The sequence below is a fragment of the Oncorhynchus clarkii genome, unplaced genomic scaffold, assembly GCF_045791955.1.
Source record: "Oncorhynchus clarkii lewisi isolate Uvic-CL-2024 unplaced genomic scaffold, UVic_Ocla_1.0 unplaced_contig_389_pilon_pilon, whole genome shotgun sequence".
Taxonomy (NCBI): Eukaryota; Metazoa; Chordata; class Actinopteri; order Salmoniformes; family Salmonidae; genus Oncorhynchus; species Oncorhynchus clarkii.
The window spans coordinates 1-24701 of record NW_027258099.1 but is presented as its reverse complement, the minus strand read 5'-3'; the positions used below and the strand labels follow the sequence as shown (position 1 = coordinate 24701).

The 24701-nt window shown below is 43.8% G+C and overlaps 2 protein-coding genes across 2 annotated transcripts; one reads left to right on the top strand and one right to left on the bottom strand.

The window, feature by feature from the left end:
* The first annotated feature begins 594 nt into the window (after positions 1 to 594).
* LOC139395372 (zinc finger protein 180-like) lies at positions 595 to 18705 on the top strand. Its single transcript, XM_071142941.1, has 7 exons — positions 595 to 610; positions 1891 to 2133; positions 9034 to 9271; positions 9440 to 9859; positions 10196 to 10437; positions 17334 to 17350; positions 18538 to 18705. The coding sequence occupies exons 1-7, from the start codon at positions 595 to 597 to the stop codon at positions 18703 to 18705; spliced, it is 1344 nt and encodes a 447-aa protein (XP_070999042.1).
* Positions 18706 to 23557: 4852 nt separating this feature from the next.
* On the bottom strand, positions 23558 to 24667 carry LOC139395377 (zinc finger protein ZFP2-like; the record flags this gene model as incomplete). Its single annotated transcript, XM_071142945.1, has 1 exon — positions 23558 to 24667. A coding segment is annotated over one exon (1110 nt), but the record flags the coding sequence as incomplete, so codon positions are not given.
* Positions 24668 to 24701: the final 34 nt, after the last annotated feature.

Genomic DNA, 24701 nt, shown 5'->3' with positions numbered 1-24701 from the left:
ACTATATAGCCTAGAAACCTGGTTAAACTATCATTAGGACATCATGGATGAATTCTAGAATATACTATATAGCCTAGAAACCAGGTTAAACTATCATTAGGACATCATGGATGAATTCTAGAATATACTATATAGCCTAGAAAACTGGTTAAATTATCATTATGACCTCATGGATGGCCAGTCCTTGTATTCATAGTGTAGTGAATTCAGGGAGAGGCCCTGAGCTGAACTCAAACCTGGGTCCAGCGACTGTCAAATCAACACCTTATAACTGTTACGCCAAGATGTCTGAACTTCTTGACGAGGTCGCTAGGTGTTGGGTTAAGGTTTCTACAATATCGTTCTCTATGAATTTGAGAGTGGTTACACTTCTCCTTCCCCCATCCCTCAGCTGTTAACCAAGTCTCTGGGCAGCCATTTTGTTGCTGTTTAAAAACCCCACACAACCCAGCAATCTGCAGTTCAAACAATAACAAATCTGTCATTCCACCACTATTTTGGTAATAAAATTATGGGTTTGGATAAATGTAACTACAGACAGACCTATGGATGCAAGGACTGACCATCCATGATATCAACATTATAGTTTTAATCATGTTGAGGCAGCAGGGTAGCCTAGTGGTTAGAGCGTTGGACTAGTAACCGGTTGCAAGTTCACATCCCCGAGCTGACATGGTACAAATCTGTCGTTCTGCCCCTGAACAGGCAATTAACCCACTGTTCCTAGTCCGTTAATGAAAATAAGAATTTGTTCTTAACTGCTATACAATGTTGATTTACATTGTTTCTAAACATTATAGTAAAAAAAATATTATTTGGGGTTCTGATGGGGTACAACAGTTGAACTAAGCTCATGAGGCATGTGTTATATTCTTTAAGAATCAATGGCTGTAAATAAATAATTTAAAAGTCACAATATGGATGTAGCAATTGCAGATTTCCACCGTAACACCAAACATCAGTTCAACTGCAGAGTTTGTGCCTCTGTTGTTAAGACAGTACTTACCAGTGTTAATCAGGGAACGGTTTCTCAAAACCATCTTACGGTTGAGTTCATCGTTAGAACCATTGGACGCCTTAAGATGCGTTTGGGAAACCGGAACCAGATATCCACGTTCCTCCTCTTCCTCCTTTTTCGATGTAACAGTCATCTCCTCCCCCTCCTCTTTCACGCCATAAACTACATGCTCTCCTTTCACTGTAACACCATCCTCCTCTTTCACTCTGAACGCGTCCTCCTCTTCTTTCACAGTAAAGGCCCCACTCTCTACTTCTTGTTTTACTGTGATATCCTTCTCGTCATTAGAAGGAGAGTAGCCTGGTGACCACATGGTCGGGGATGTTAGCTAGGCTAATGCTAACTTAACCACCCCGCTAGCTGAATAATAATAACTACACCGTAAATATGAAATTAAATCTAATAACTAAGTAGACGACAGAAATGGGTTTAAAACACAGTGGCTAATATACACGAAAGCGTCTAAAGAGCTATATTGTTTCGGCTAATTTGTTACTCAACTGCGTTACCCACCAGTCAGCAGATGGCGGTCTGAGACTTGAAGGTGATGCTGCTGGTGTGACGTATAATGTAGTGGACGGAACGCTTCTTTCAACAGCAGCAACAGTTCGTCAGCCACCTCGGTAGCTTGCTAGACAAAATAGACGAACCAATAAAGCTCTTTAGACGCTTTCGTGTATATTAGCCACTGTGTTTTAAACCCACTTCTGTCGTCTACTTAGTTATCCGATTTAATTTCATATTTACGGTGTTGTTATTATTCAGCTAGCGGGCTGGTTAAGTTAGCATTAGCCTAGCTAGCTAACATCCCCGACCATGAGGTCACTAAGCGATTTTCCTTCTAAAGAGGAGGAAAATATCACAGTAACAAGAAGTCGAGAGTGAGGTCGTTACTGTGAAAGAGGAGGAGGATGTTACAGTAAAAGGAGAGGAGGACTCGTTCAGAGTGAAAGAGAAGGAGGGAGAAATGACTGTTACATCGAAAAAGGAGGGAGAAGAGGTGGAACCTGGATATCTGGGCCCGGTTTCTCAAACGCATCTTAAGGCATCCAATGGTTCTAACGATGAATTTAGCCATAAGATGGTTTTGAGAAACCGTTCCCTGATTAACACTGGTAAGTACTTTCTTAAAAACAGATGCTGATATCCTACAACTGCAGTTTGTGCCTCTTTTTTTAAAAGTGGAAATCTGCAATTGCTACATCCATATTGTGACTTTTAAATTATTTATTTATAGCCATTGATTCTTGAGGAATATAACACATGCCTCATGAGCTTCGTTCATCTGTTTTACCCCGTCAGATCACCAAATAAGCTTTTTTTTACTCTGTTTAGAAACAATGTAAATCAACACTGTATAGCCTCAACATGGTTAAAACTATAATGTTGATATCATGGATGGTCAGTCCTTGCATCCATAGGTCTGTCTGTAGTTACATTTCTCCAACCCCATAATAATTTTATTACCAAAACAGTCGTGGAATGATAGATTTGTTATTGTTTGAACTGCAGATTGCTGGGTTGTGTGGGGTTTTTAAACAGCAACAAAATGGCTGCCCAGAGACTTGGTTTGGTGAACAGCTGAGGGGTGGGGTAAGGAGAAGTGTAATTACTCTCAAATACATAGAGAACGCGATTGTAGAAACTGTAACCCAACACCTAGCGACCTCGTCAAGGAGTTCAGACATCTTGGCGTAACAGTTATACGGTGTTGGCTTGACAGTCGCTGGACCCAGGTTTGAGTTCAGCTCAGGGCCTCCCCCTGAATTATATACACTATGAATACAAGGACTGGCCATGCATTATGTCATAATGATAGTTTAACCAGGTTTCTAGGCTCCATAGTATATTCTAGAATTGCCACTAAAGATTCCCCGTGGGGGCAAATTATTATAGCTGTTGATAAGTCATTGTATAATATTCAGCCAATTATTTTCATGCCCTTACATTAAAGACAAGACATACCTAGATTCAATTACATTCATGAATTGGTTTGAAACCTTTGCTTTAAACCCTTCTGAAAGTTGGTGTTTTGGCGGATTTGTAAATAATAGTTTGTCATGAACCACAATTTTTTTATTTAATTTAAATGTAACCTTTAACTAGGAAAGTCAGTTAAGAACAAATTCTTATTTACAATGACTGCCTACCCCGGACGACACTGGGCCAATTGTGCGCCGCCCTATGGGACTCCCAATCACGGCCGGTTGCCTCAAGCCCTGAGATGCAGAATCCTCTGTGCCACCTGGGACCCCCAAAATCATATTCTAGTGCTGTTCCCAACTAAAATACATCTTGGTCAACCAAGAGTCATCTGTTCTTTCTACCAATCGCCCCATGTGTTTTTATAAAATAAAATATACGTACTGAACTTGTCTGATGCTTTCACCTGTCTGGCACCAGTGGGACTGTAGCGTCCCACCTCGACAACAGCAAGTGAAATTGCAGGGTGCCAAATTCAAAACAACAGAAATCCCATAATTAAAATTCCTCAAACATACAAGTATTATACACCAATTTAAGGATAAACTTCTTGTAAATCCAACCACAGTGTCCGATTTCAAAAAGGCTTTATGGCGAAAGCACACCATATGATTATGTTAGTTCAGCGCCTTGTCACAGAAAACCATACAGCCATTTTCCAGCCAAGGAGAGGGCTCACAAAAGTCAGAAATAGCGATTAAATTAATCACTATCCTTTGTTCTTCATCAGATGGCACTCACAGGACTTCATGTTACAAAATAAATGTGTTTTGCTCGATAATGTCCCTCTTTATGTCCAAAAACCTCAGCGCCTAGCCACAGAAAACCAAGGAGAGGTGTCACAAAAGTCAAAAACAGCATTAAAATTAGCCACTTACCTTTGATGATCTGGTGGCACTCCCAGGTCTCCATGTTAGACAATAAATGTTCAATTTGTTCGATAATGTCCCTCTTTATGTCCAAAAACCTCAGTTTTGTTGGTGCGTTTCGTTCAGTAATCAAAAGTCACAATGCGCGTCTAACAGTATTAGACTTTACGCCCGTCCCCTCGCCCCGACCTGGGCGCTAACACACGTCAACAGTCACCCTCGAAGAATCGTTACCCATCGCTCCACAAAGCCGTGGCCCTTGCAGAGCAAGGGGAAGCACTACTTCAAGGTCTCAGAGCAAGTGCCGTCACCGATTGAAACGCCACTAGCGCGCACCACCGCTAACTAGCTAGCCATTTCACATCGGCTACACGCGCTCTCAACATCAGACGAAATGTTTATAAAAGTACAATAAAAGTTCGTAGAAACATGTCAAATGATGTTTAAAATCAATCCTCATGTTGTTCTTGTCATAAATATTCAATAATATTTCAACCACACAAAAGCTTCCCGCTGGGCTCATGGCTGAAAATGTCCGCTGTCCACTCATTGAAAGTGCCGTATCTCCCTCATTTTTCAGAGTAAAAGCCTGAAACAATGCCTAAAGAATACTCACAGACATTATTTTAACAGTTTTGGAAACTTTATATTTTCTATCCAAATCTACTAATTATATGCATATTCTAGCTTCTCGGCCTGAGTAGAAGGCAGTTTAATTTAGGCATGCTTTTCATCCAAAATACCGAATGCTGTCCCCTACCCTAGTGAAGTGAAGCATTCTGTTTAATTAAATAATTAAGACACACAAATTACTCAGTCATAACCAGGAGTGCCAAAAGTAATAACCAGAGGGAGCCGCTCGTCAACACAACCTGACCGGGGGGAGCCGCTCGTCAACACAACCTGACCGGGGGGAGCCGCTCGTCAACATAACCTGACCGGAGGGAGCCGCTCGTCAACAGAACCTGACCGGAGGGAGCCGCTCGTCAACAGAACCTGACCGGAGGGAGCCGCTCGTCAACAGAACCTGACCGGAGGGAGCCGCTCGTCAACACAACCTGACCGGAGGGAGCCGCTCGTCAACACAACCTGACCGGAGGGAGCCGCTCGTCAACACAACCTGACCGGAGGGAGCCGCTCGTCAACACAACCTGACCGGAGGGAGCCGCTCGTCAACACAACCTGACCGGAGGGAGCCGCTCGTCAACACAACCTGACCGGAGGGAGCCGCTCGTCAACAGAACCTGACCGGAGGGAGCCGCTCGTCAACACAACCTGACCGGAGGGAGCCGCTCGTCAACAGAACCTGACCGGAGGGAGCCGCTCGTCAACAGAACCTGACCGGAGGGAGCCCCCCCTCCGCTGCTGGACTTTGTAAATTCTGCCGTTCTGCTCCTGAAGTTTGCAGTAATGGACTAATAGACTACAGATAGACTAGTAATAGACTACACCAGCAGTATGCAACCTTTTCCAGTTGGAGTGCCAATTTATCTGACGATTTCTCCCAATCTGTGTGCCAGTTATGATTTTCATATGCACATTTTCGTGGAACAGTTTCATTTAATTTATAATAGTATCTCAAATAAAAACATTGCTTTCTGCAGGTAGAAAATATCCTGATTAAAATAAATATCCAAGAAATCACATTGGCTGCAAATGGCCTGTCTACAACAAACTTGAAACATTGTATCAACTATCAACTGGGTCAGGAAACTCATATAGCAAGCTTGCACCATTGTATACAATATTCTAGGCCCTCAGTTTCCTGCTCCAATGAGTTCTGGACAGACACAGTAGGTGTAGGCTATTTGTGAAAAGGATAAGAAGTAAATCAGGTTTTTTATGACATTTCCACTGGATCAGAGCATTACATTTTTCCCTTTTATGCCGAGTGGTTATTGAAAGGGCGAGAGCTAGAAATATTTTACAAAAATACTTTGAGGAACTGTCATTTGCAATTGATTCTGATTAGACTTTGTTTACTTGCTGTTTGAGGTGAATAAAGCATTACTTTGAGAAGCTCCACAACTCATTAGTGTTGGTGCGTTAAGACAATCAGAAATACTATCGGACATCCCCAAATGGGCACATTTATAGGCCTACATTTGTGTGCAGGCCAGATAGATTAATCCTACTTCTAAATGGGTAATCAGGTGTGCGTCCTTACTCAACATTGACAGGAGTGTTTCAAATGAAAGACAATGAATAAATTGACAAAACTATGTTGCACCTAGTTTCCCTCCTTCAGGGAACAGTAGTTATAGTCATAACGTGTGGATTTATTAGTATGTTGCACCTAGTTTCCCTCCTTCAGGGAACAGTAGTTATAGTCATAACATTGCTCTTGTCAAATGATGAACTTCAACTTAAATACGGGATCTTTCTGTCTGACAGTTTTTTTTTGTATTCTGAAATGCACTCGAACTATATATAATTTAGTGGTTCCTTATGTTACGCTGGGAAAACAGTTTTCATGGGCACAAAAATACTAAATAGTTTGAGTTTGCTAGATCCAATGGTTTTTAACTGAGTCATTTTGTAATCCAAGATGGCGTAGCATTAAGACGTGTTTGTTGTAAATGGTATGTTTTTTTCATTTTTTTTGTATATATTGCAATATATTTCAATCCTTTTCATTTTTAAATTAAATATACCTTCCGGCAACCTGCCTCACCCAATATGATATGGATCTGCTGTTTTTGTTAGACCTTATAGCTAGAACCTCCATCAGATGCTAGCCATCAGAACATAGAACATCGCCTGTCGTATCAGTTCTGTTATACTCAGACATTAGTTTAACAGTTTTGGAAAATTTAAAGTGTTTTCTATCCAAATCTACCAAGTTTACTTTCATCCGGAGGTGAAAATAGTGCCCCCTACCCTAGTGAGGTTAACACCCCGGCCGTCCTACAATCCAAGCTAGATGCCCTCAATCTCACACACATTTTCAAGGAACCCACCAGGAACAACCCTAAATCTGTAGACAAAATCACTTCTGCAAGCAGGCCTTTCTAATCGACCTGGCCCGGGTATCCTGGAAGGATATTGACCTCATCCCTTCAGTAGGGGATGCCTGATTGTTCATTAATTGTAATTTCCTCACCACCTTAAATAAGCATGCCCCTTTAAAAAAATGTACAACTAGGAACAGATATAGCCCTTGGTTCACTCCAGACCAGACTGCTCTCGACCAGCACAAATACATCCTGTGGCCTACTGCACTAGCGTCGAATAGTGATATGCAACTTTATTAGAGAAGTCAGGAACCAAAACACACAGTCAGTTAGGAAAGCAAAGGCTAGCTTTTTTAAACAGAAATTTGCATCCTGTAGCTCTAACTCCAAAAAGTTTTGTGACACTGTAAAGTCCATTGAGAATAAGAGCACCTCCTCCCAGCTGCCCACTGCAATGAGGCTAAGAAACACTGTCACCACCGATAAATCCATGATAATCGAGAATTTCAATAAGCATTTCTCTACGGCTGGCCATGCTTTCCTCCTGGCTACCCCAACCAACAGCTCCGCACCCCCCGCAGCTACTTGCCCAAGCCTCCCCAGCTTCTCCTTCACCCAAATCCAGATAGCTGATGTTCTGAAAGAGCTGCAAATCCTGTTCCCGTACAAATCAGCTGGGCAAGACAATCTGGACCCTCTTTCTAAAATTATCTGCCGCCATTGTTGCAACCCCTATTACTAGTCTGTTCAACCTCTCTTCCACAGTCATCCCCCTCTTCAAAGGGGGTGATACTCTTGACCCAAACTGTTACATCCATCCTGTCCTGCCTTTTCTAAAGTCTTCGAAAGCCAAGTTAACAAACAGATCACTGACCATTTCGAATCCCACCGTACCTTCTCCGCAGTGCAATCCGGTTTCCGAGCTGGTCACAGGTGCACCTCATCCACGCTCAAGGTACTAAACAATATAATTTCCGCCATCGATAAAAGACAGTACTGTGCAGCCGTCTTCATCAACCTGGCCTGTTGTCCGGACCTCTGGCAGTCTTTATGGAGTTACCACAGGGTTCAATTCTCGGGCCGACTCTGTATATATCAACGATGTCGCTCTTGCTGCGGGTGATTCCTTGATCCACCTCTAGTCAGATGACACCATTCTGTATACATCTGGCCCTTCTTTGGACAATGTGTTAACAAACCTCCAAACAAGCTTCAATGCCATACAACACTCCTTCTGTGGCCTCCAACTGCTTTTAAACGCAAGTTAAACTAAATGCATGCTCTTCAACCGATCGCTGCCCGCAACCGCCCGCCCGACTAGCATCACTACTCTGGACGGTTCTGACTTAGAATATGTGGACAACTACTAATACCTAGGTATCTGGTTAGACTGTAAACTCTCCTTCCAGACTCCTATTAAGCATCTACAATTTGCTTCCTATTTCGAAACAAAGCCTCCTTCACTCACGCTGCCAAACATACCCTCGTAAAACTGACTATCCTACCTATCCTTAACTTCGGCGATATCATTTACAAAATAGCCTCCAACACTCTACTCAGACTGCATCCAGTTTGCTATCACATATTTGTCGCCAAACCCGCTGGCTCCAGGTCATCTATAAGTCTTTGCTAGGCCGCCTTAACTCGGCTCACTGGTCACCATAGCAACACCCACCCATATCACGCGCTCCAGCAGGTAGTACAGGAAGTATATCTCACTGGTCTACCTGGTTAAATAAAGGTGAAATAAAAAATTAAATCGTAACTTTATTGACAACACCCAAATGCAGAATACATTGTGAAAAACTAAAATCTTTGCTCGCCATTTTTGTTCCAGGCAGATATAGTACATCCATAACTATCGGTTTCCTCATTAGCAGGGAGGAGTTTCTGCAATCAAATTGCCCTCGTGCCACAAACACAGAAGGGGGCCTTGGAGAACAAAAGTCGTCTGGCACACTGTTTAGAGTTTCAACAACATGAATATCCTATTTCTAGCCTACAATCATCGATGTTACTACTAATGTGAAAACAAGAAAAATTATGACTTTTCTTGCTAATTTTAAGACAATTGTCAAATAATGTTAACATTCATTACAGACGTCAATTGCTGTACAACATCATAGCTACGCTGTTGGCATCACCTTTTACAGTGGACTTCTGCTGTTGTGGGCCTTTAATCATCTGTCTGACTTTGTTGTTCACACAGGAGAGATACGGGACTATCGTGGATCCTCTGGGGAGCCTCAACAACCTCATGATGCTGAAGAGGGAGAGAAGGGTCTCTCCAGATCAGAACACCTCAATAAACACCTGCAGAGACCCACAGTGAAGAGAACTCACTGCTGCTCTGACTGTGGGAAGAGATTCACCTCATCGGGCATTACAATTCATCAGAGAATACACACAGGAGAGAAATCTTACAGCTGTGGTCAATGTGGGAAGAGGTTTACAACATCTGGCTCTCTGACTCAACACCTGAGGACACACACAGGAGAGAAACCCTATAGCTGTGATCAATGTGGGAAGAGTTTTGTTCAATCTGACCAGCTGACACGACACCAGAGAACACACATAGGAGAGAAACCCTATAGCTGTGGTCAATGTGGAAGTAGTTTTACTACATCTAGCGGTCTGACAGTTCACCAGAGAACACACACAGGAGAGAAACCTTATAACTGTGGTCAATGTGGGAAGAGATTTGCTACATCTGGCCACCTGACTCTACACCAGAGAACACACACAGGAGAGAAACCTTATAGCTGTGGTCAATGTGGGAGGAGTTTTGGTCAATCTGGAGATCTGAGAGTGCACAAGAGAATACACACAGGAGAGAAACCTTATAGCTGTGATCAATGTGGGAAGAGATTTGCCACATCTGGCCACCTGACTCTACACCAGAGAACACACACAGGAGAGAAACCTTATAGCTGTGATCAATGTGGGAAGAGTTTCACAACATCTGGCTCTCTGACTCAACACCTGAGGACACACACAGGAGAGAAACCCTATAGCTGTGATCAATGTGGGAAGAGGTTTGGTGGATCTTGCCATCTGACTCTGCACCAGAGAATACACACAGGAGAGAAGCCCTATAGCTGTGATCAATGTGGGAAGAGTTTTGTTCAATCTGACCAGCTGACACGACACCAGAGAACACACACAGGAGAGAAACCCTATAGCTGTGATCGATGTGGGAAGAGGTTTGGTGGATCTTACCATCTGACTCTGCACCAGAGAATACACACAGGAGAGAAGCCCTATAGCTGTGATCAATGTGGGAAGAGTTTTGTTCGATCTGACCAGTTGACACGACACCAGAGAACACACACAGGAGAGAAACCTTATAGCTGTGGTCAATGTGGGAGTAGTTTTACTTCATCTAGCGGTCTGACAGTTCACCAGAGAACACACACAGGAGAGAAACCTTATAGCTGTGGTCAATGTGGGAGTAGTTTTACTACATCTAAAGGTCTGACAGTTCACCAGAGAACACACACAGGAGAGAAACCCTATAGCTGTGATCAATGTGGGAATAGATTTGCTACATCTGGCCACCTGACTCTACACCAGAGAACACACACAGGAGAGAAACCTTATAGCTGTGATCAATGTGGGAGGAGTTTTGTTCAATCTAGCGGTCTGACTGAACACCACAGAACACACACAGGAGAGAAACTTCATAGCTGTGATCAATGTGACAAGAGATACACTGATAAAAGATCTCTGATCAAACATCAGAAAATACATACATGAAGAAGTTGATTCAAGATATCAATGAAATAATGTCAGAATGTAGATTTTTTGTAGTAGGTGTATTTTAATGATGTCACAATGTAGAATGTTTTAACATTGTAGTAGGAGTATTTTAATGATGTCACAATGTAGAATGTTTTAACATTGTAGTAGGAGTATTTTAATGATGTCACAATGTAGAATGTTTTAACATTGTAGTAGGAGTATTTTAATGATGTCACAATGTAGAATGTTTTAACATTGTAGTAGGAGTATTTTAATGATGTTCTACCTTATCGTTTGCCCTGTTCAATTGATTGCAGCATGATATGGATATTAGCCTCGGGGAAAATCCAGGCTCTGAATTGAAAGAGTATTATTTAACAAAAAGTGACTAACAAAAAAAGAGCTGTGTTACACTTACTGTGTTGGTGACCCACTTTAATCAAAATGTAGCACTTCAAAATGTAGCTAGCTGTTTTCTACTAGTTGAAAAAGCTGCTTGTTTAAAAAAATACATGTAATATAGTAATTGTTGCAGATGTTTATATTTTCACACATGAAAGCAGTATAATAAATTGGTCTCTAATCAATTTGATTAACAATCTGACATCACTCCAGTATTTCTTGACAACATTATAGTGCTAATTGTCTTTGTTCCACTACTGAAGAAGCATGACTCAAATCACCTACTCATATTTCAAACATTCAGCCTGACAAAATATACATGTTTTATTATTCCATGCCTCACCATTAAGTGCTTTTAGAATTTCAGGATTCATTCTCAGATGTGCTAACCCAAATGCATGACATTGGGGACTGGGCCCGATCCAACAACATGCCCATCGAGTGAACCCTAAAAAGAGAGCGAGAAGTAAGGTGGAAAGTTACTACGGATATTGCAGGAGTTGGTTGCTGATTCTCTCAAGGGTCGGCAGTCAACAAGTTTTGCATTTAGCCAGTGCGTTGCCATGGATCACAATTTATTTTGACTGCACGTTTTTCCGTATTGGAGATGAGTTTTGTTTGGGCTCGTTCCAAGGGGACGAGACTTCTAGAAGCTAGTGGGTTTTAGGATTCTATTGAAAGAAAAATGATTTAAAAAATACTACAATTTTATATTATTATTTAGAAATGTGTTTTTGTTTTGTTTTTAATTGTTTACAGCCAGACACCATGTTTATATTGTAGAAGCATTGTAGTTGATTATAATGTGAAATGGAAGTTGTTTTCTGTTGGTGGTGAGCAAACGTGTCCAACAAAAATATAGGATATATTTGTTGTCTACAGGGGGAAGGTGCTACAGGCTTTGGTCTTTCCATTTATGTTTTGAGGTTGTACTTTAGCAGGTATAGCTCGTTAGCAGGTAGGGTGCACTGATTGGTGTCACCTCATTAGTCAGTATGTGTTACACCTGTGCTGGCTTGTAAATATTGTTAGTGGGAAGGCGTTTCACCTGAGCTGGTCCAGGTTCAATTTAAGAGTCTGGCCCAGTGCTCCAGTTGTCTTGATAGATGTGGAGAGTCAACACCTTCAGTTGCTCCACCGTTTTGGTTTAAAGATGTTTTCACTTCAGGTTGTAGCTTCTTTCTGAAGAGAGCTTTTTTTCTTAAAAAAAAAAAAAAAAAAAAAATGAATACAAACAAGCAAACCTGGTCGGTTCCGGGGATTGGTATAGCAAATACCGTAAGATTTTCATGGACTGAAAAGGAGATGGAACCTTGGGGCAGGGAAACTTTTGGAAGGACCATATTGATGGGATGCCTCAGGATAGAGGTGAAGGAAGTGCTCTGCCTTCAAGGGAACCCGAATGAGAAGGCTTTCGATGTGACGTTTCACAAAGAAGAAAAACATGATGAAGTAATGAAGATGGCAAAGGAAGCGGAGAAAACGGGACCCCTGTGCCATTATGCGGTGACCAGCCTGGCGAAGAACAACTTCAGGGTGGTCACCGTAACCATGTACAATCCGCATGTGAAAGATGAAGAGGTGAGGGCCTTTCTGGGGAGGTACATGGACAATGTCTCCTCAGCGAGGTACCTCAGGGACTCCCTGGGTTTCTGGAACGGGAGGAGAGGATTCCAGGCGTTACTCAGGGAGTCCCCGAAGAGTGTGGATGGCTACCTCCATCCTCCGGCGATGTTCTCCCTGGGGGCTGACAGGGGAACACTCTACTATGCACGTCAGCCCCCGTTCTGCAGGCGTTGTATGGCCTACGGCCATATCCTGGCCTCGTGCAGCGCCAAGAAATGTCGTTTTTGTGGGTCGGAAGAGCACGAGGCCAAGGAGTGTGACGAGCCCAAGGCTTGCCACGGGTGTGGCTCAAGAGCACACCTGTGGCGTGATTGCCCGGCTCGTCACAGGTCATACGCGTCTGCAGCTGGGGGGGGAGCGGGGGATGGGGGGAGGAAAGAAAGGACGCGTGCGGATTGCATGGATGGCACAGGGGAAAAGACGGCGCAGGAAGAAGATGGGAAGAAGGATGAGGTGAGAAGAAAGAGGCGAGGATAAGAAAAGAATGGAACAGAAGGAGAGAAGAAAAAGGGGACGGAAGAAGAAGAAGGTGGAGGAGCTGAGAAGAGGGAGAAGGGGACAGTGGTACGAGAAGGAGTGGAAGAGGGAACGGGGACAGTGGTACGAGAAGGAGTGGAAGAGGGAACGGGGACAGTGAAGGAGAAGGAGGGAGGAGTGGATGTGGGAGGGGAGGGGGTGGGAGGGGGGGGGAGATGGGGGGAAGGAGTGGGGGGACAGCCTGCCAGGCTTCCTCGAGGTCGAAATGAGGGATTTGGTGGAGGGGTTAGTGGGGATGGGACGTTGTGTCTCCCCGCTACCTCCTTCACCAAAGAAGAAAGGGATAAAGAGGGGGAGCTTGGCAGGAAGTGAGAGGGAGGGGGGTGTGGAGGGGGAGGGGAGGGTAATTTGTCCTCCCGGTTTGCCTCAGCCCCTTGCATTTTAGTGGATGACTCCAGTGAGGGGTCGGTGGGTTGTTTGCTAGAGGGATCCCAACTCCTGTTTGGGGAGATGGGGTCCCCTATATGCAGCCCCGAGGCAAACAGGGAGGGGGGGATGGTGGGTGGGGAGGGAGGACCCAACACACTGCCTGGATCATGGGTTGGGATGGAGGACGGGGGGGCGTCAGGAGAGGAGAGGACGTCCCCGCCGGTGGAGATGGACCAGGGGAGCATCGGGTGAGTCTCCTGGTTTTTCTTTGGGTTTTGGGGTTTTTATTTGTTGTAAATAATTAAATGAATAGTTCTGTTTCTTTTTTTAGTCTAAATGTTAGGGGGTTAAGGGATAATGTTAAAAGGAGGGCGGTTTTTTGTTATTTAGAGGGTGTGGGGTTTGATTTCTGTTTTTTACAGGAGGCTCACCTGAGGGATGGTGGGGATGTGTGTAGATTTAAGAGGGAGTGGGATAAGGGGGAATCTTTTTGGGGCATAGGAGGGGTGCACTCAACAGGAGTAGGGATTTTGTGTGGGCATAGAGAGGTTAAAATAGAGAACACTTTTGTAATAATGCAGGGTAGAGTTTTGGGGATAGATGTTAAGTTTAGAGAAGCTAGATATAGGTTAATTGGGGTGTATGGGCCACAGGTGGCGGCAGACAGGAGGGAGATGGTGGACTGTCTGGCGCCCCTGTGTGTTACAAACAGGCACTTGGTGATAGGAGGAGACTTTAATATAGATTTAGGGTTAGGCGGTGATAGCAGTGCAGGTGCCATCTCTGGGCTAATGGCTTGCCATGGTCTGGTTGATGGTGGCCTGCACACTACTCCGGCAATGGTCGGTCCTACATGGCGCAACTCCAGGGGGGTTGCGCGGAGGCTCGACTACATTTTTGTATCCAGGTCTTTGAGTCAGTTGTCTGGGCGGCTGTTGCCTGTTTTCTTCACGGATCACGACGGGGTGTTCCTGCAGGTGGGGTCGCCAGTCTGCCTCTTCGGTAGGGGGTACTGGAAGTTAGATCGGGATATACTGGAGGAGCAGGCTTTCGTTGACAAATTTTTTTGTTTCTTTCGGAGGCTTGACGGCCTCCGGTCCATGTGCGAGGGGGTGTTAGAGTGGTGGGATTTAGTCAAGGGGAGGATAAGGGCTTTTATAATAGGATATTGTAGAAGGAAAAAAAGGGAGGAAAGGAGGGAGGTGGATCGTATCCAAAGGTTAATTGAACTCGAGTACGAGGCAGGCAACCTCGGCGGGTCGATTGACTGGGAGAGATTCGCAGCCCTAAAGGCGCAGCTCAGGGAGCTGCAGGAGCAGAAGGCTCGAGCTTTCCTGGAGCGTGCGCATAGTGGCTTTCTAGAACATAATGAGACTTGTTCCGCTATGTTCTTTAAGTCGGTTAGGGCCAGACAGAGTAGGAAGGTAATGAAGGGAGTTAGGGAAGAAAATGGTAGTATAGTAAGTAAACCAGAGGAAATGGTCAGGGTGACAACTGATCATTTCCAAGGTTTATTTAAGGAAAGGGAAATAGATGTAGAGCAGGGAAATGTGTTTTTAGAACACTTGTCCCGGCGGTTGCCAGAGGACATTAGAGACGTGATGGAGGCCCAGATCTCACTAGAAGAGGTTGAGAGCGCTCTTAGGAGGATGGGAAAAGGGAAGGTGCCTGGGATGGATGGGCTGCCGGCTGAGTTTTACCTCAAGTTTTGGGGTATGCTTGGACCAGTGGTTCTCGAAGTCTTGAAGGCCATCCTTGAGACGGGGGTCCCGGGGGGATCAATGGCTGTTGGTGTGCTGTCACTTCTTTATAAGAAGGGGGAAGCAACTGACCTTGGCAACTGGCGGCCATTGACCATGCTGTGCGTAGATTACAAGATTCTTGCAAAGGTTTTAGCAGACCGGTTGCGCACAGCCCTTCCCTACGTCGTCCACGAGGATCAGACGTGCGGGGTAGAGGGCCGCTCTATAAGATGGAACCTACAGTTGATCAGGGATTCCATCGCTTGGGTTGAAGATAGAGGGCTGCCTTTAATGGTAGCAGCGCTAGATCAGGCGAAAGCTTTTGATCGCGTGAATAGATCTTTTCTATTCAGGGTGTTAGGTAGATTAGGATTTGGGGAGAAGTTTATAGGATGGATTCGTACTTTATATGTCGGAGCGGGGTGTCGAGTTAGTGTAAATAGTCACTTAGGTGACGTTTTTGACCTCTCGTCTGGGGTCAGGCAGGGATGCCCACTCTCGGCTCTCCTCTTCGTTCTGTACATGGAGCCTCTGGGGGCTGCCATTAGGGCAGACACAGGGGTGGAAGGCTTGTTGATCCCTGGAAGCGGTGGGCTGCGTGTTAAGATGACGCAGTACGCCGACGACACTTCCTTGCTGTTGTGCAAGGACTCGTGCCTGACAAGGTCCCTTGCCATCTTTGGGGATTTCACCCGAGCGTCGGGAGCAGTTCTGAACCATGCAAAGTCTTCCGTCAAGTTTTTCGGAAGATGGCGCGGTAGAACGGATGTGCCTGGGGGGTTATCTCTCTGTGAAGGGGCCCTGAGGATTCTCGGGGTTCATTTTGAGACCTCCGGCTCAGCGACGCTAAACTGGAACATGCGTATCGCAGTGGTACAGAGGAAGCTAGCAATGTGGAAGGCTAGGTATTTGTCTTTTATGGGCAAAGTCCTGGTCCTAAAGGTGGATGTGTTGCCGTCTCTTTTGTATGTGGCGTACATCTATCCATTGCCGGCTTGTCTGAGGAGGCCTCTAGTGAGGCTTGTGTTTCAGTTTATGTGGAGTGGCAGGTGCGAGTGGGTCGCCAGGGCACGCATGATCTGTCCCATCGGGGAGGGAGGTAGGGGGGTACCACATTTCCCCCTCAAGCTGGACGCCATTTTTGTTTCTTTCTTGTTGACGGAGCTTGCTCGTCCGGTTATACACCCGTCCGGTTACCTCCTGCGGGTGTTCTTCTCGTATAAGGCGAGAAGCGTAATGGTGTGGTCTAACGCGGGTCCTCGGGCGGAACAGCTGCCGTGGCATTTTGGCCGCGTGCGCACCCCGAGGTTGAAGTTGCCCGAGTAGGTTTAGACCACAGGCACCTGTACGAGGAGGTCAGGCAGGCAGGGAGTCCTGCGCCTGTAGCGGGCATCTCGTCAGTGGTCTGGGAGGGAGTGCAGGCGCGGGGCCTGGACAATAGGCTCAAGGACCTGAATTGGTTGGGCCTCCATAAGTGCTTGCCGGTACGTGCCATCTTGTACCGGTATAGTTTGGTGCAATCTCCCACCTGTCCAAGATCCCCATTGTTTTGACATGGGCTAGGCTAGAGAGAGGCGTAGGGAGAGCAAAGGGAACGGATAGGGACAGGTTTCTGCTCTGGCTTCTCATGAGTCTCTTTAAAAAGGGACTGTGGGAAGCCAGGCAGAATTTAGTCAAGACAGGGAGAGATTGGGGGGTGGAAGGGATAGTGAGAAGGGTGGAATGTGATTTGAGGGGGAAGATGAAGAGGGAGGAGAGGAAGTGGGGGAAGCATGCGGCACGGGAGAGGTGGAAAGGGGGTTTAGGGCTGGGAGTGTTAGAGTGAGTTTGGTAAGGGGATAGATTAGGGAAGGGGAGATAGGGAAAGGGTTAGGTATTGGTTAGGTATGACGGGGAGGGACGATGCTCCCCTGAGGTTTGTTTTTGTTTGATGTTTTTGTAAATACAATTAATTAAGAATGAATGAGAATTATGATTTTGTAATAGTATGAATGGTATTGATTGTAATAAATTATTTTAACCACCTTTTTGGTTTGCTTCCTGTCTGTAAGTTTGGTGAGGGTTTTTCTTTTGTTTCCCTCTTCTTGGGCAGATTTAGTGGGTCTCATGGTGGGTGTCTTATGTCTCAGTTGTTGTTACTAGTCAACTTTCAGTGGACACCATCATAGTGTCATTCAGAATCCCTCCTAAAACCTGTTTAGTTTTTGTTGTCAGTGACTTTGTTAGTTCCCTCTTCTTTTTAAGTGACGTTTATGGTTTTCTTGCTGGGGAATGTAACAAACAATGTAGTAAAACAAGCTTATATTTTGGGTTGTAGCATCCAGTTCTTGTTAGTCATTAGTCTTTCAGTTCTGTTTGCTGTGTATGTTTTATTTATTCTTCCTGTGAAATGCATTGCGTTGCATCCATGTCTGAAATGTGCTGTATTATTCAAGCTTGGTTTGAACATATTGCAAAAATAAATGAAACCAATGACCAACCAATCGACTCATGCTCCATCTTAGTATGAAAAAGTTTACATTTAGTGCATTTGTTGAAGATGAAAAATTTTGAAATCAACAATACGAGATGTTACAACGAACTGAACCGTCAATGGAGGTCTTTCTCTTTATATAGCCTGCTACAGCATGCAATACTATTAACTCACAAGGGGGCATAACGTTACATGTACAATACTATCCCATTTTGGAAACGTTACATGTACAATACTATCCCATTTTGGAAACGTTACATGGACAAAACTATCCCATTTTGGAAACGTTACATGGACAATACTATCCCATTTTGGAAACGTTACATGGACAATACTGTCCCATTTTGGAAACGTTACATGTCCGCGTTAATTATCTTAATTATCTTTTCAGAACTTCTCAGAAATGAATCAAGGCCATGGAATGGATATAGACAAAAAGAGAATTCAATGACTAGCAGAGGTAGAGAGGCGAGGCAGGGGTGAGGACATCATCCTGCTATTTTGACAGTCCCTGAAGGAAAATACAGAAGAGGGATTTGCTCTTATTCCTTCCCTTTCTCTAATGTATTTTGTAATAAAATTAGCAAGTGTAGTAAGATCAATGCTTTACTAGGACTGGAGACCACAGCAGCGATTCTGCTCTTGCCCTACCTCTTCAGGACCCGAGTGGCCTTTATGTCCGTGACATGGTATGCTTATGCACCATTCATCTGTTTCTTCATAAACATAGGTGTGCACGCTTATATAAAACTACAGCTGAACATTTGTTATGGTCTTTGTTAGTTGTATGTGTATTAATCTTTTCTTACTTTTGTTGACACAGATTTCACCGCTCTTCACTCCTTTACTGCACATCGGTGGAAATCCATTTCACCATGAGAGTGAAATCCCGCTGGCCTTTGATGGGGAGAACATCCACGCCCTCGAGGACGTCCCCATGGGACTTGGGGCTCTGCTTCGGCTGTATTTTAAAAAAAAAATGTTCCCTTAAATTTCTCAAAATGTCAGAAAAACACTTATGTTATTAAGTTACTGTGTTCTGGGGATAGGAGAAGTTGGGTGAAGTTACCAGGGCCGGTCATAAAGATGGCAAACTTCCTAACATAACTAGGTGAATATGATATACACACTAAAGCTGAAAAATCTGCATTTATTATGAAGTCTACAATGTTGTTAGTTTACCTATGATTCATTTTTAATGTATGTTGTTTTTATTGTACATCATCATTTTAAAAAAAAATTGTTGGGTAAATTGTTTTGTAAATATTAATTCACATTTGTATATATTTTTTAAATGTCATGAAAAGCACTATATGAGGTAAATGTATGATTTATTATGGTCTGACATGTCTGCAGAAATGTTGCAGTTTTGTAATCTGTTTTGTTTGGTAAATTGTTTTGTAAATATGAATTCACATTTGTGGTGCCACTAAATAAACAATTCATTATTTAAGTCAATATTGTCAATATTATTATATGTTTTTATAATGGAGGGAGGGTGGACAGGGAGTTAAAAAAGGAACCCCAAAAGGTTCCTTGAGGAACCATGATAAGGGGTTCGTCAAAGAACTTAGACGTTCTCACAAAAGGTTTTTCAAATAACTTTTAGGGGTTCCCCCACAGTTTCAAATTGAAGAACCCCTAAAGGATCGAGGACGATTTACCCAGGTCGTCAGGAGCGGTCACCAAGTCAAGATTCACATTGCCAAATGTGGTTGTTAATTTCTTTAATATCAAATGAGAAACAAACTTATCACACAAGTCAGATTTATTCTTAAACTAAATCTTTATTCACTTATTAATAAGGGAGCAGGTCAATACAACACACACACATAAAGTTAATCAATTGAGTGCTCTACAATAATATTGGCTGGTCAACAAATCACCCCCAGATGATTCGTTGAGAGCCACGAGACAAAAGTACAAAAGGTATTTTATAGCTAAGATAAACCCCTTTCAACCTACATGACCAACAACAGATGTATAGAACGGGTCACAAGGTTAAGATTTGTATGAAAGATACTTATAATTCTCAGCAGACAGCATCTGCTGTAAAAACAGTACTCTGAGTAGAAACCAGGGTCTGGCCCTGGGGTCATCTCTCCCTGGTAACATATAGAACAGAAACATTAACTCATAATCTGGAATACTGCCTCTTTAGGTTTTAAATCACCCCAAAAACATTGTAAATCTCCTGTCAGTGTTTTCTCCCAGAAGCCCATCCTCAGTAGAACACAGACACAATAGTTCTAAGAACCCTCTATTCTGTTACATAAAACAACCATTTGATACAATAAAAGTACAATAACATAATGTTGCAGTTTTGCTCTCAGTGTCCACTGAAAGTTGACTAGTAACAACAACTGGGACCTAAAAGACACCCACCATGAGACCCACTAAATCTGCCCAAGAAGAGGCAAACAAAAGAAAAACCCACAACAAGCTTAAAAACAGGAAGCAAACGTGTTGACTCTCTAAAGGTGTTGATTTGTCACATCTATCAAGACAACTGGAGCACTGGGCCAGACACTCTTAAATAGAACCTGGACCAGCTCAGGTGAAAAACCTTCTCACTAACGAGATGGACAAGCCAGCACAGGTGTAACACATACTGACTAACGAGGTGACACCAATCAGTGCGTCCTACGTGCTAACGAGCTAGACGTGCTAAAGTCCAACCTCAAAACATAAATGGAAAAACCAAAGCCTGTATCACCTTCCCCCTTAAGACAACAAACATATCCTATATTTTTGTTGGACACGTTTGCTCACCACCAACAGAAAACAACTTCCATTTCACATTATAATCAACTACAATGCTTCACCTTCACCAATATAAACATGGTGTCTACTGGCTGTCAACAATTAAAAACAAGAAAAAACACCTATTCCTAAATAATAATAAACAATCATGTTATTTTTTTCTCCTTTTTCTTTCTATAGAATCCTACAACTCACTAGCTTCTAGAACTCTCGTCTTCCTAAAACTCACTAGCTTCTAGAACTCTCGTCTTCCTACAACTCACTTGCTTCTAGAACTCTCGTCCTCTTGGAACGAGCCAAAACAAAACTCAGATCAAATTGTATTAGTCACATGCACCGAATACAACAGTGAAATGCTTCCTTATGAGCCCCTAACCAACAGTGCAGTTTCAATACGGAAAAGAATAAGAGATAAAACTCCAAATAAACACGCTGGCTCAACGCAAAACACAAATCCTTCTGACTGCCCACCCCAGGGATAATCAGCAACCAAGTTTTCCTTACCACGGACTGATTTCAAGAGGAAACTCCTGCGATATCCGTAATAACTTTCCACCTCACTGCGGAGCTTCTCTCTCTTTTCAGGGTTCACTAGATAGGCATGTTGTTGGATCTGGGCCCAGTCCCCAATATCATGCTCTAGAACATTTGGTTTGGCACATGTGAGAATTAACCCTGATATTCTAAAAACAGGGCAACAATGTCAATATAATTGTACCAAAAAATTGTCATGTTGGTTGCATGAATAAATATCACTACCAAATGTTACATGAAATGTAAATATGAAATATTTGATTGCATAGTCATATTTTCAACGTCTTTTCAATATAATTTTGCTTGGTGGGATAGCCCAATGTCAAAACACAGTTTTAACGTGTCCAAATCAATAACCAATATGCAGGAACAGTTTGTGGATAAATTGAAAACCTAAACATAACATGTGCTATTTACACAAACATCTGCCACAATAATCATATTACTTGTATTTTTTAAACAAGCTCCTTATAAACTGCACAAGCACCAGAAACGCTGTTGTTTTGACAAATAGCAATAAATCACTGATATCGATTAGGGGGGAAATTAGGTTGTACGTGCTGTTGAAACTGACACAACAAAAAAAACACATGGAAATGGGAGATATATTTTACCTCCCTGGTTAGGGGACAACCTGCAGAAGAGTCAGCTACATTTGGGAGCGATGCATTAAATTTAGGGGTCGCTAAACAAGGGAATGCAACACTTATTTGCCATCACTCATCGATATCATGCTAAAAAAAATTGTGAGAGAGGAGAGAGATGAGGTTGCACGTCCTGTTAAAACTAACAGCTCAAAAACCACACGGAATCTGGGAGTACATCCCTGGGAGTACATCCCTGGTTAGAGGACAATTTGTAGAAAACAGCACGCCACATTTTGAAGTGTTGCATTTTGATTCAAGTGGGTCACCAACGTGGTAAGTGTAACACAACTCCTAATTGTCCCTAGAATTTCTAAGCAAACAGCTGGAGGCAGGGCTTTCTCCTGTAGATCTCCATTTGAATGGAATGGTCTGCCTATCCATGTGAGAGACGCAGACTCAGTCTCAACCTTTAAGTCTTTACTGAAGACTCATCTCTTCAGTAGGTCATATGATTGAGTGTAGTCTGGCCCAGGAGTGTGAAGGTAAACGGAAAGGCTCTGGAGCAACGAACCGTCCTTGCTGTCTCTGCCTGGCCGGTTCCCCTCTCTCCACTGGGAGAGAGGGGAACCGGCCTCTAACCCAATTAAAGGGGCTGAGTCACTGGCAAACTGGTGCTCTTTCATGTCGTCCCTAGGAGGGGTGCATCACTTGAGTGGGTTGAGTCACTGACGTGATCTTCCTGTCTGGGTTGGCGCTCCACCTTGGGTTGTGCCGTGGCGGAGATCTTTGTGGGCTTTACTCGGCCTTGTCTCAGGATGGTAAGTTGGTGGTTGAAGATATCCCTCTAGCGGTGTGGGGGCTGTGCTTTGGCAAAGTGGGTGGGGTTATATCCTTCCTGTTTGGCCCTGTCCGGGGGTATCATCGGATGGGGCCACAGTGTCTCCTGACACCTCCTGTCTCTGCCTCCAGTATTTATGCTGCAGTAGTTTGTGTCAGGGGGCTAGGGTCAGTTTGATATATCTCGAGTACTTCTCCTGTCTTATCCGGTGTCCTGTGTGAATTTAAGTATGCTCTCTCTAATTCTTTCTTTCTCACTCTTGGAGGACCTGAGCCCTTGGACCAGGCCTCAGGACTACCTGGCACGATGACTCCTTGCTGTCCCCAGTCCACCTGGCCGTGTTGCTGCTCCAGTTTCAACTGTTCCGCCTGCGGCTATGGAACCCTGACCTGTTCACCGGATGTGCTACCTGTCCCAAACCTGCTGTTTTCAACTCTCTAGAGACAGCAGGAACGGAAGAGATACTCTTAACGATCGGCTATGAAAAGCCAACTAACATTTACCTCTGAGGTGTTGATCTGTTGCACCCTCGACAACTACTGTGATTATTATGATTTGACCATGCTGGTCATTTATGAACATTTGAACATCTTGGCCATGTTCTGTTATAATCTCCACCCGGCACAGCCAAAAAAGGGCTGGCCACCCCTCATAGCCTGGTTCCTCTCTAGGTTTCTTCCTAGGTTTTGGCCTTTCTAGGGAGTTTTTCCTAGCCACCGTGCTTCTACACCTGCATTGCTTGCTGTTTGGGGTTTTAGGCTGGGTTTCTGTACAGCACTTTGAGATATCAGCTGATATAAGAGGGGCTTTATAAATAAATTTGATTTGATCCAAACTATTTTTTTGTTTGTCAATTTTTGTTAAATCACATAAATAGTACTCTTCCAATTCAGAGCCTGGATTTTTCCCCATGAGGCTAATATCCATAACATGTTGCTATCAATTCATAAGTGGGCACACGTTTAGGCTTCTACATTGTGAAATCATTACAATACTCCTACTACAATGTTAAAAATTCTACATTGTGACATTAATTAATTGAAATCATGAAACAACTACTTCATGTATGTATTTTCTAATATTTGATCAGAGATCATTTATCAGATTATCTCTGGTCAAAGCTATGAGATTTCAACCCTGTGTGTTCTCTGGTGTTCAGTCAGATGGCAAGCTTGAACAAAACTCTTCCCACATTGACCACAGCTATAAGGTTTCTCTCCTGTGTGTATTCTCTTGTGCACTGTCAGATCTCCATATCGACTAAAACTCTTCCCACATTGATCACAGCTATAAGGTTTCTCTCCTGTGTGTATTCTCTGGTGGTGTATCAGGCTGTGTGACTGAGTAAATCTCTTCCCACACTGATCACAGCTATAAGGTTTTTCTCCTGTGTGTATTCTCTTGTGCACTGTCAGATCTCCAGATCGACTAAAACTCTTCCCACATTGATCACAGCAATAAGGTTTCTCTCCTGTGTGTGTTCTCTGGTGTAGAGTCAGGTGGCCAGGTGTAGCAAATCTCTTCCCACATTGATCACAGCTACAAGGTTTCTCTCCTGTGTGTATTCTCTTGTGCACTGTCAGATCGCCAGATCGACTAAAACTCCTCCCACATTGACCACAGCTATAAGGTTTCTCTCCTGTGTGTGTCCTCTGGTGTAGAGTCAGGTTGCCAGATGTAGCAAATCCCTTCCCACATTGATCACAGCTATAAGGTTTCTCTCCTGTGTGTATTCTCTTGTGCACTGTAAGATCGCCAGATCGACTGAAACTCCTCCCACATTGACCACAGCTATAAGGTTTCTCTCCTGTGTGTGTTCTCTGGTGTAGAGTCAGGTGGCCAGATGTAGCAAATCTCTTCCCACAATGATCACAGCTATACGGATTCTCTCCTGTGTGTGTTCTCTGGTGTAGAGTCAGGTGGCCAGGTGTCGCAAATCTCTTCCCACATTGATCACAGCTATAAGGCTTCTCTCCTGTGTGTATTCTCTGGTGGTGTATCAGGCTGTGTGACTGAGTAAATCTCTTCCCACATTGATCACAGCTATAAGGTTTCTCTCCTGTGTGTATTCTCTTGTGCACTGTCAGATCTCCAGATCGACTAAAACTCCTCCCACATTGACCACAGCTATAAGGTTTCTCTCCTGTGTGTGTTCTCTGGTGTAGAGTCAGGTGGCCAGATGTAGCAAATCTCTTCCCACATTGATCACAGCTATACGGATTCTCTCCTGTGTGTGTTCTCTGGTGTAGAGTCAGGTGGCCAGAT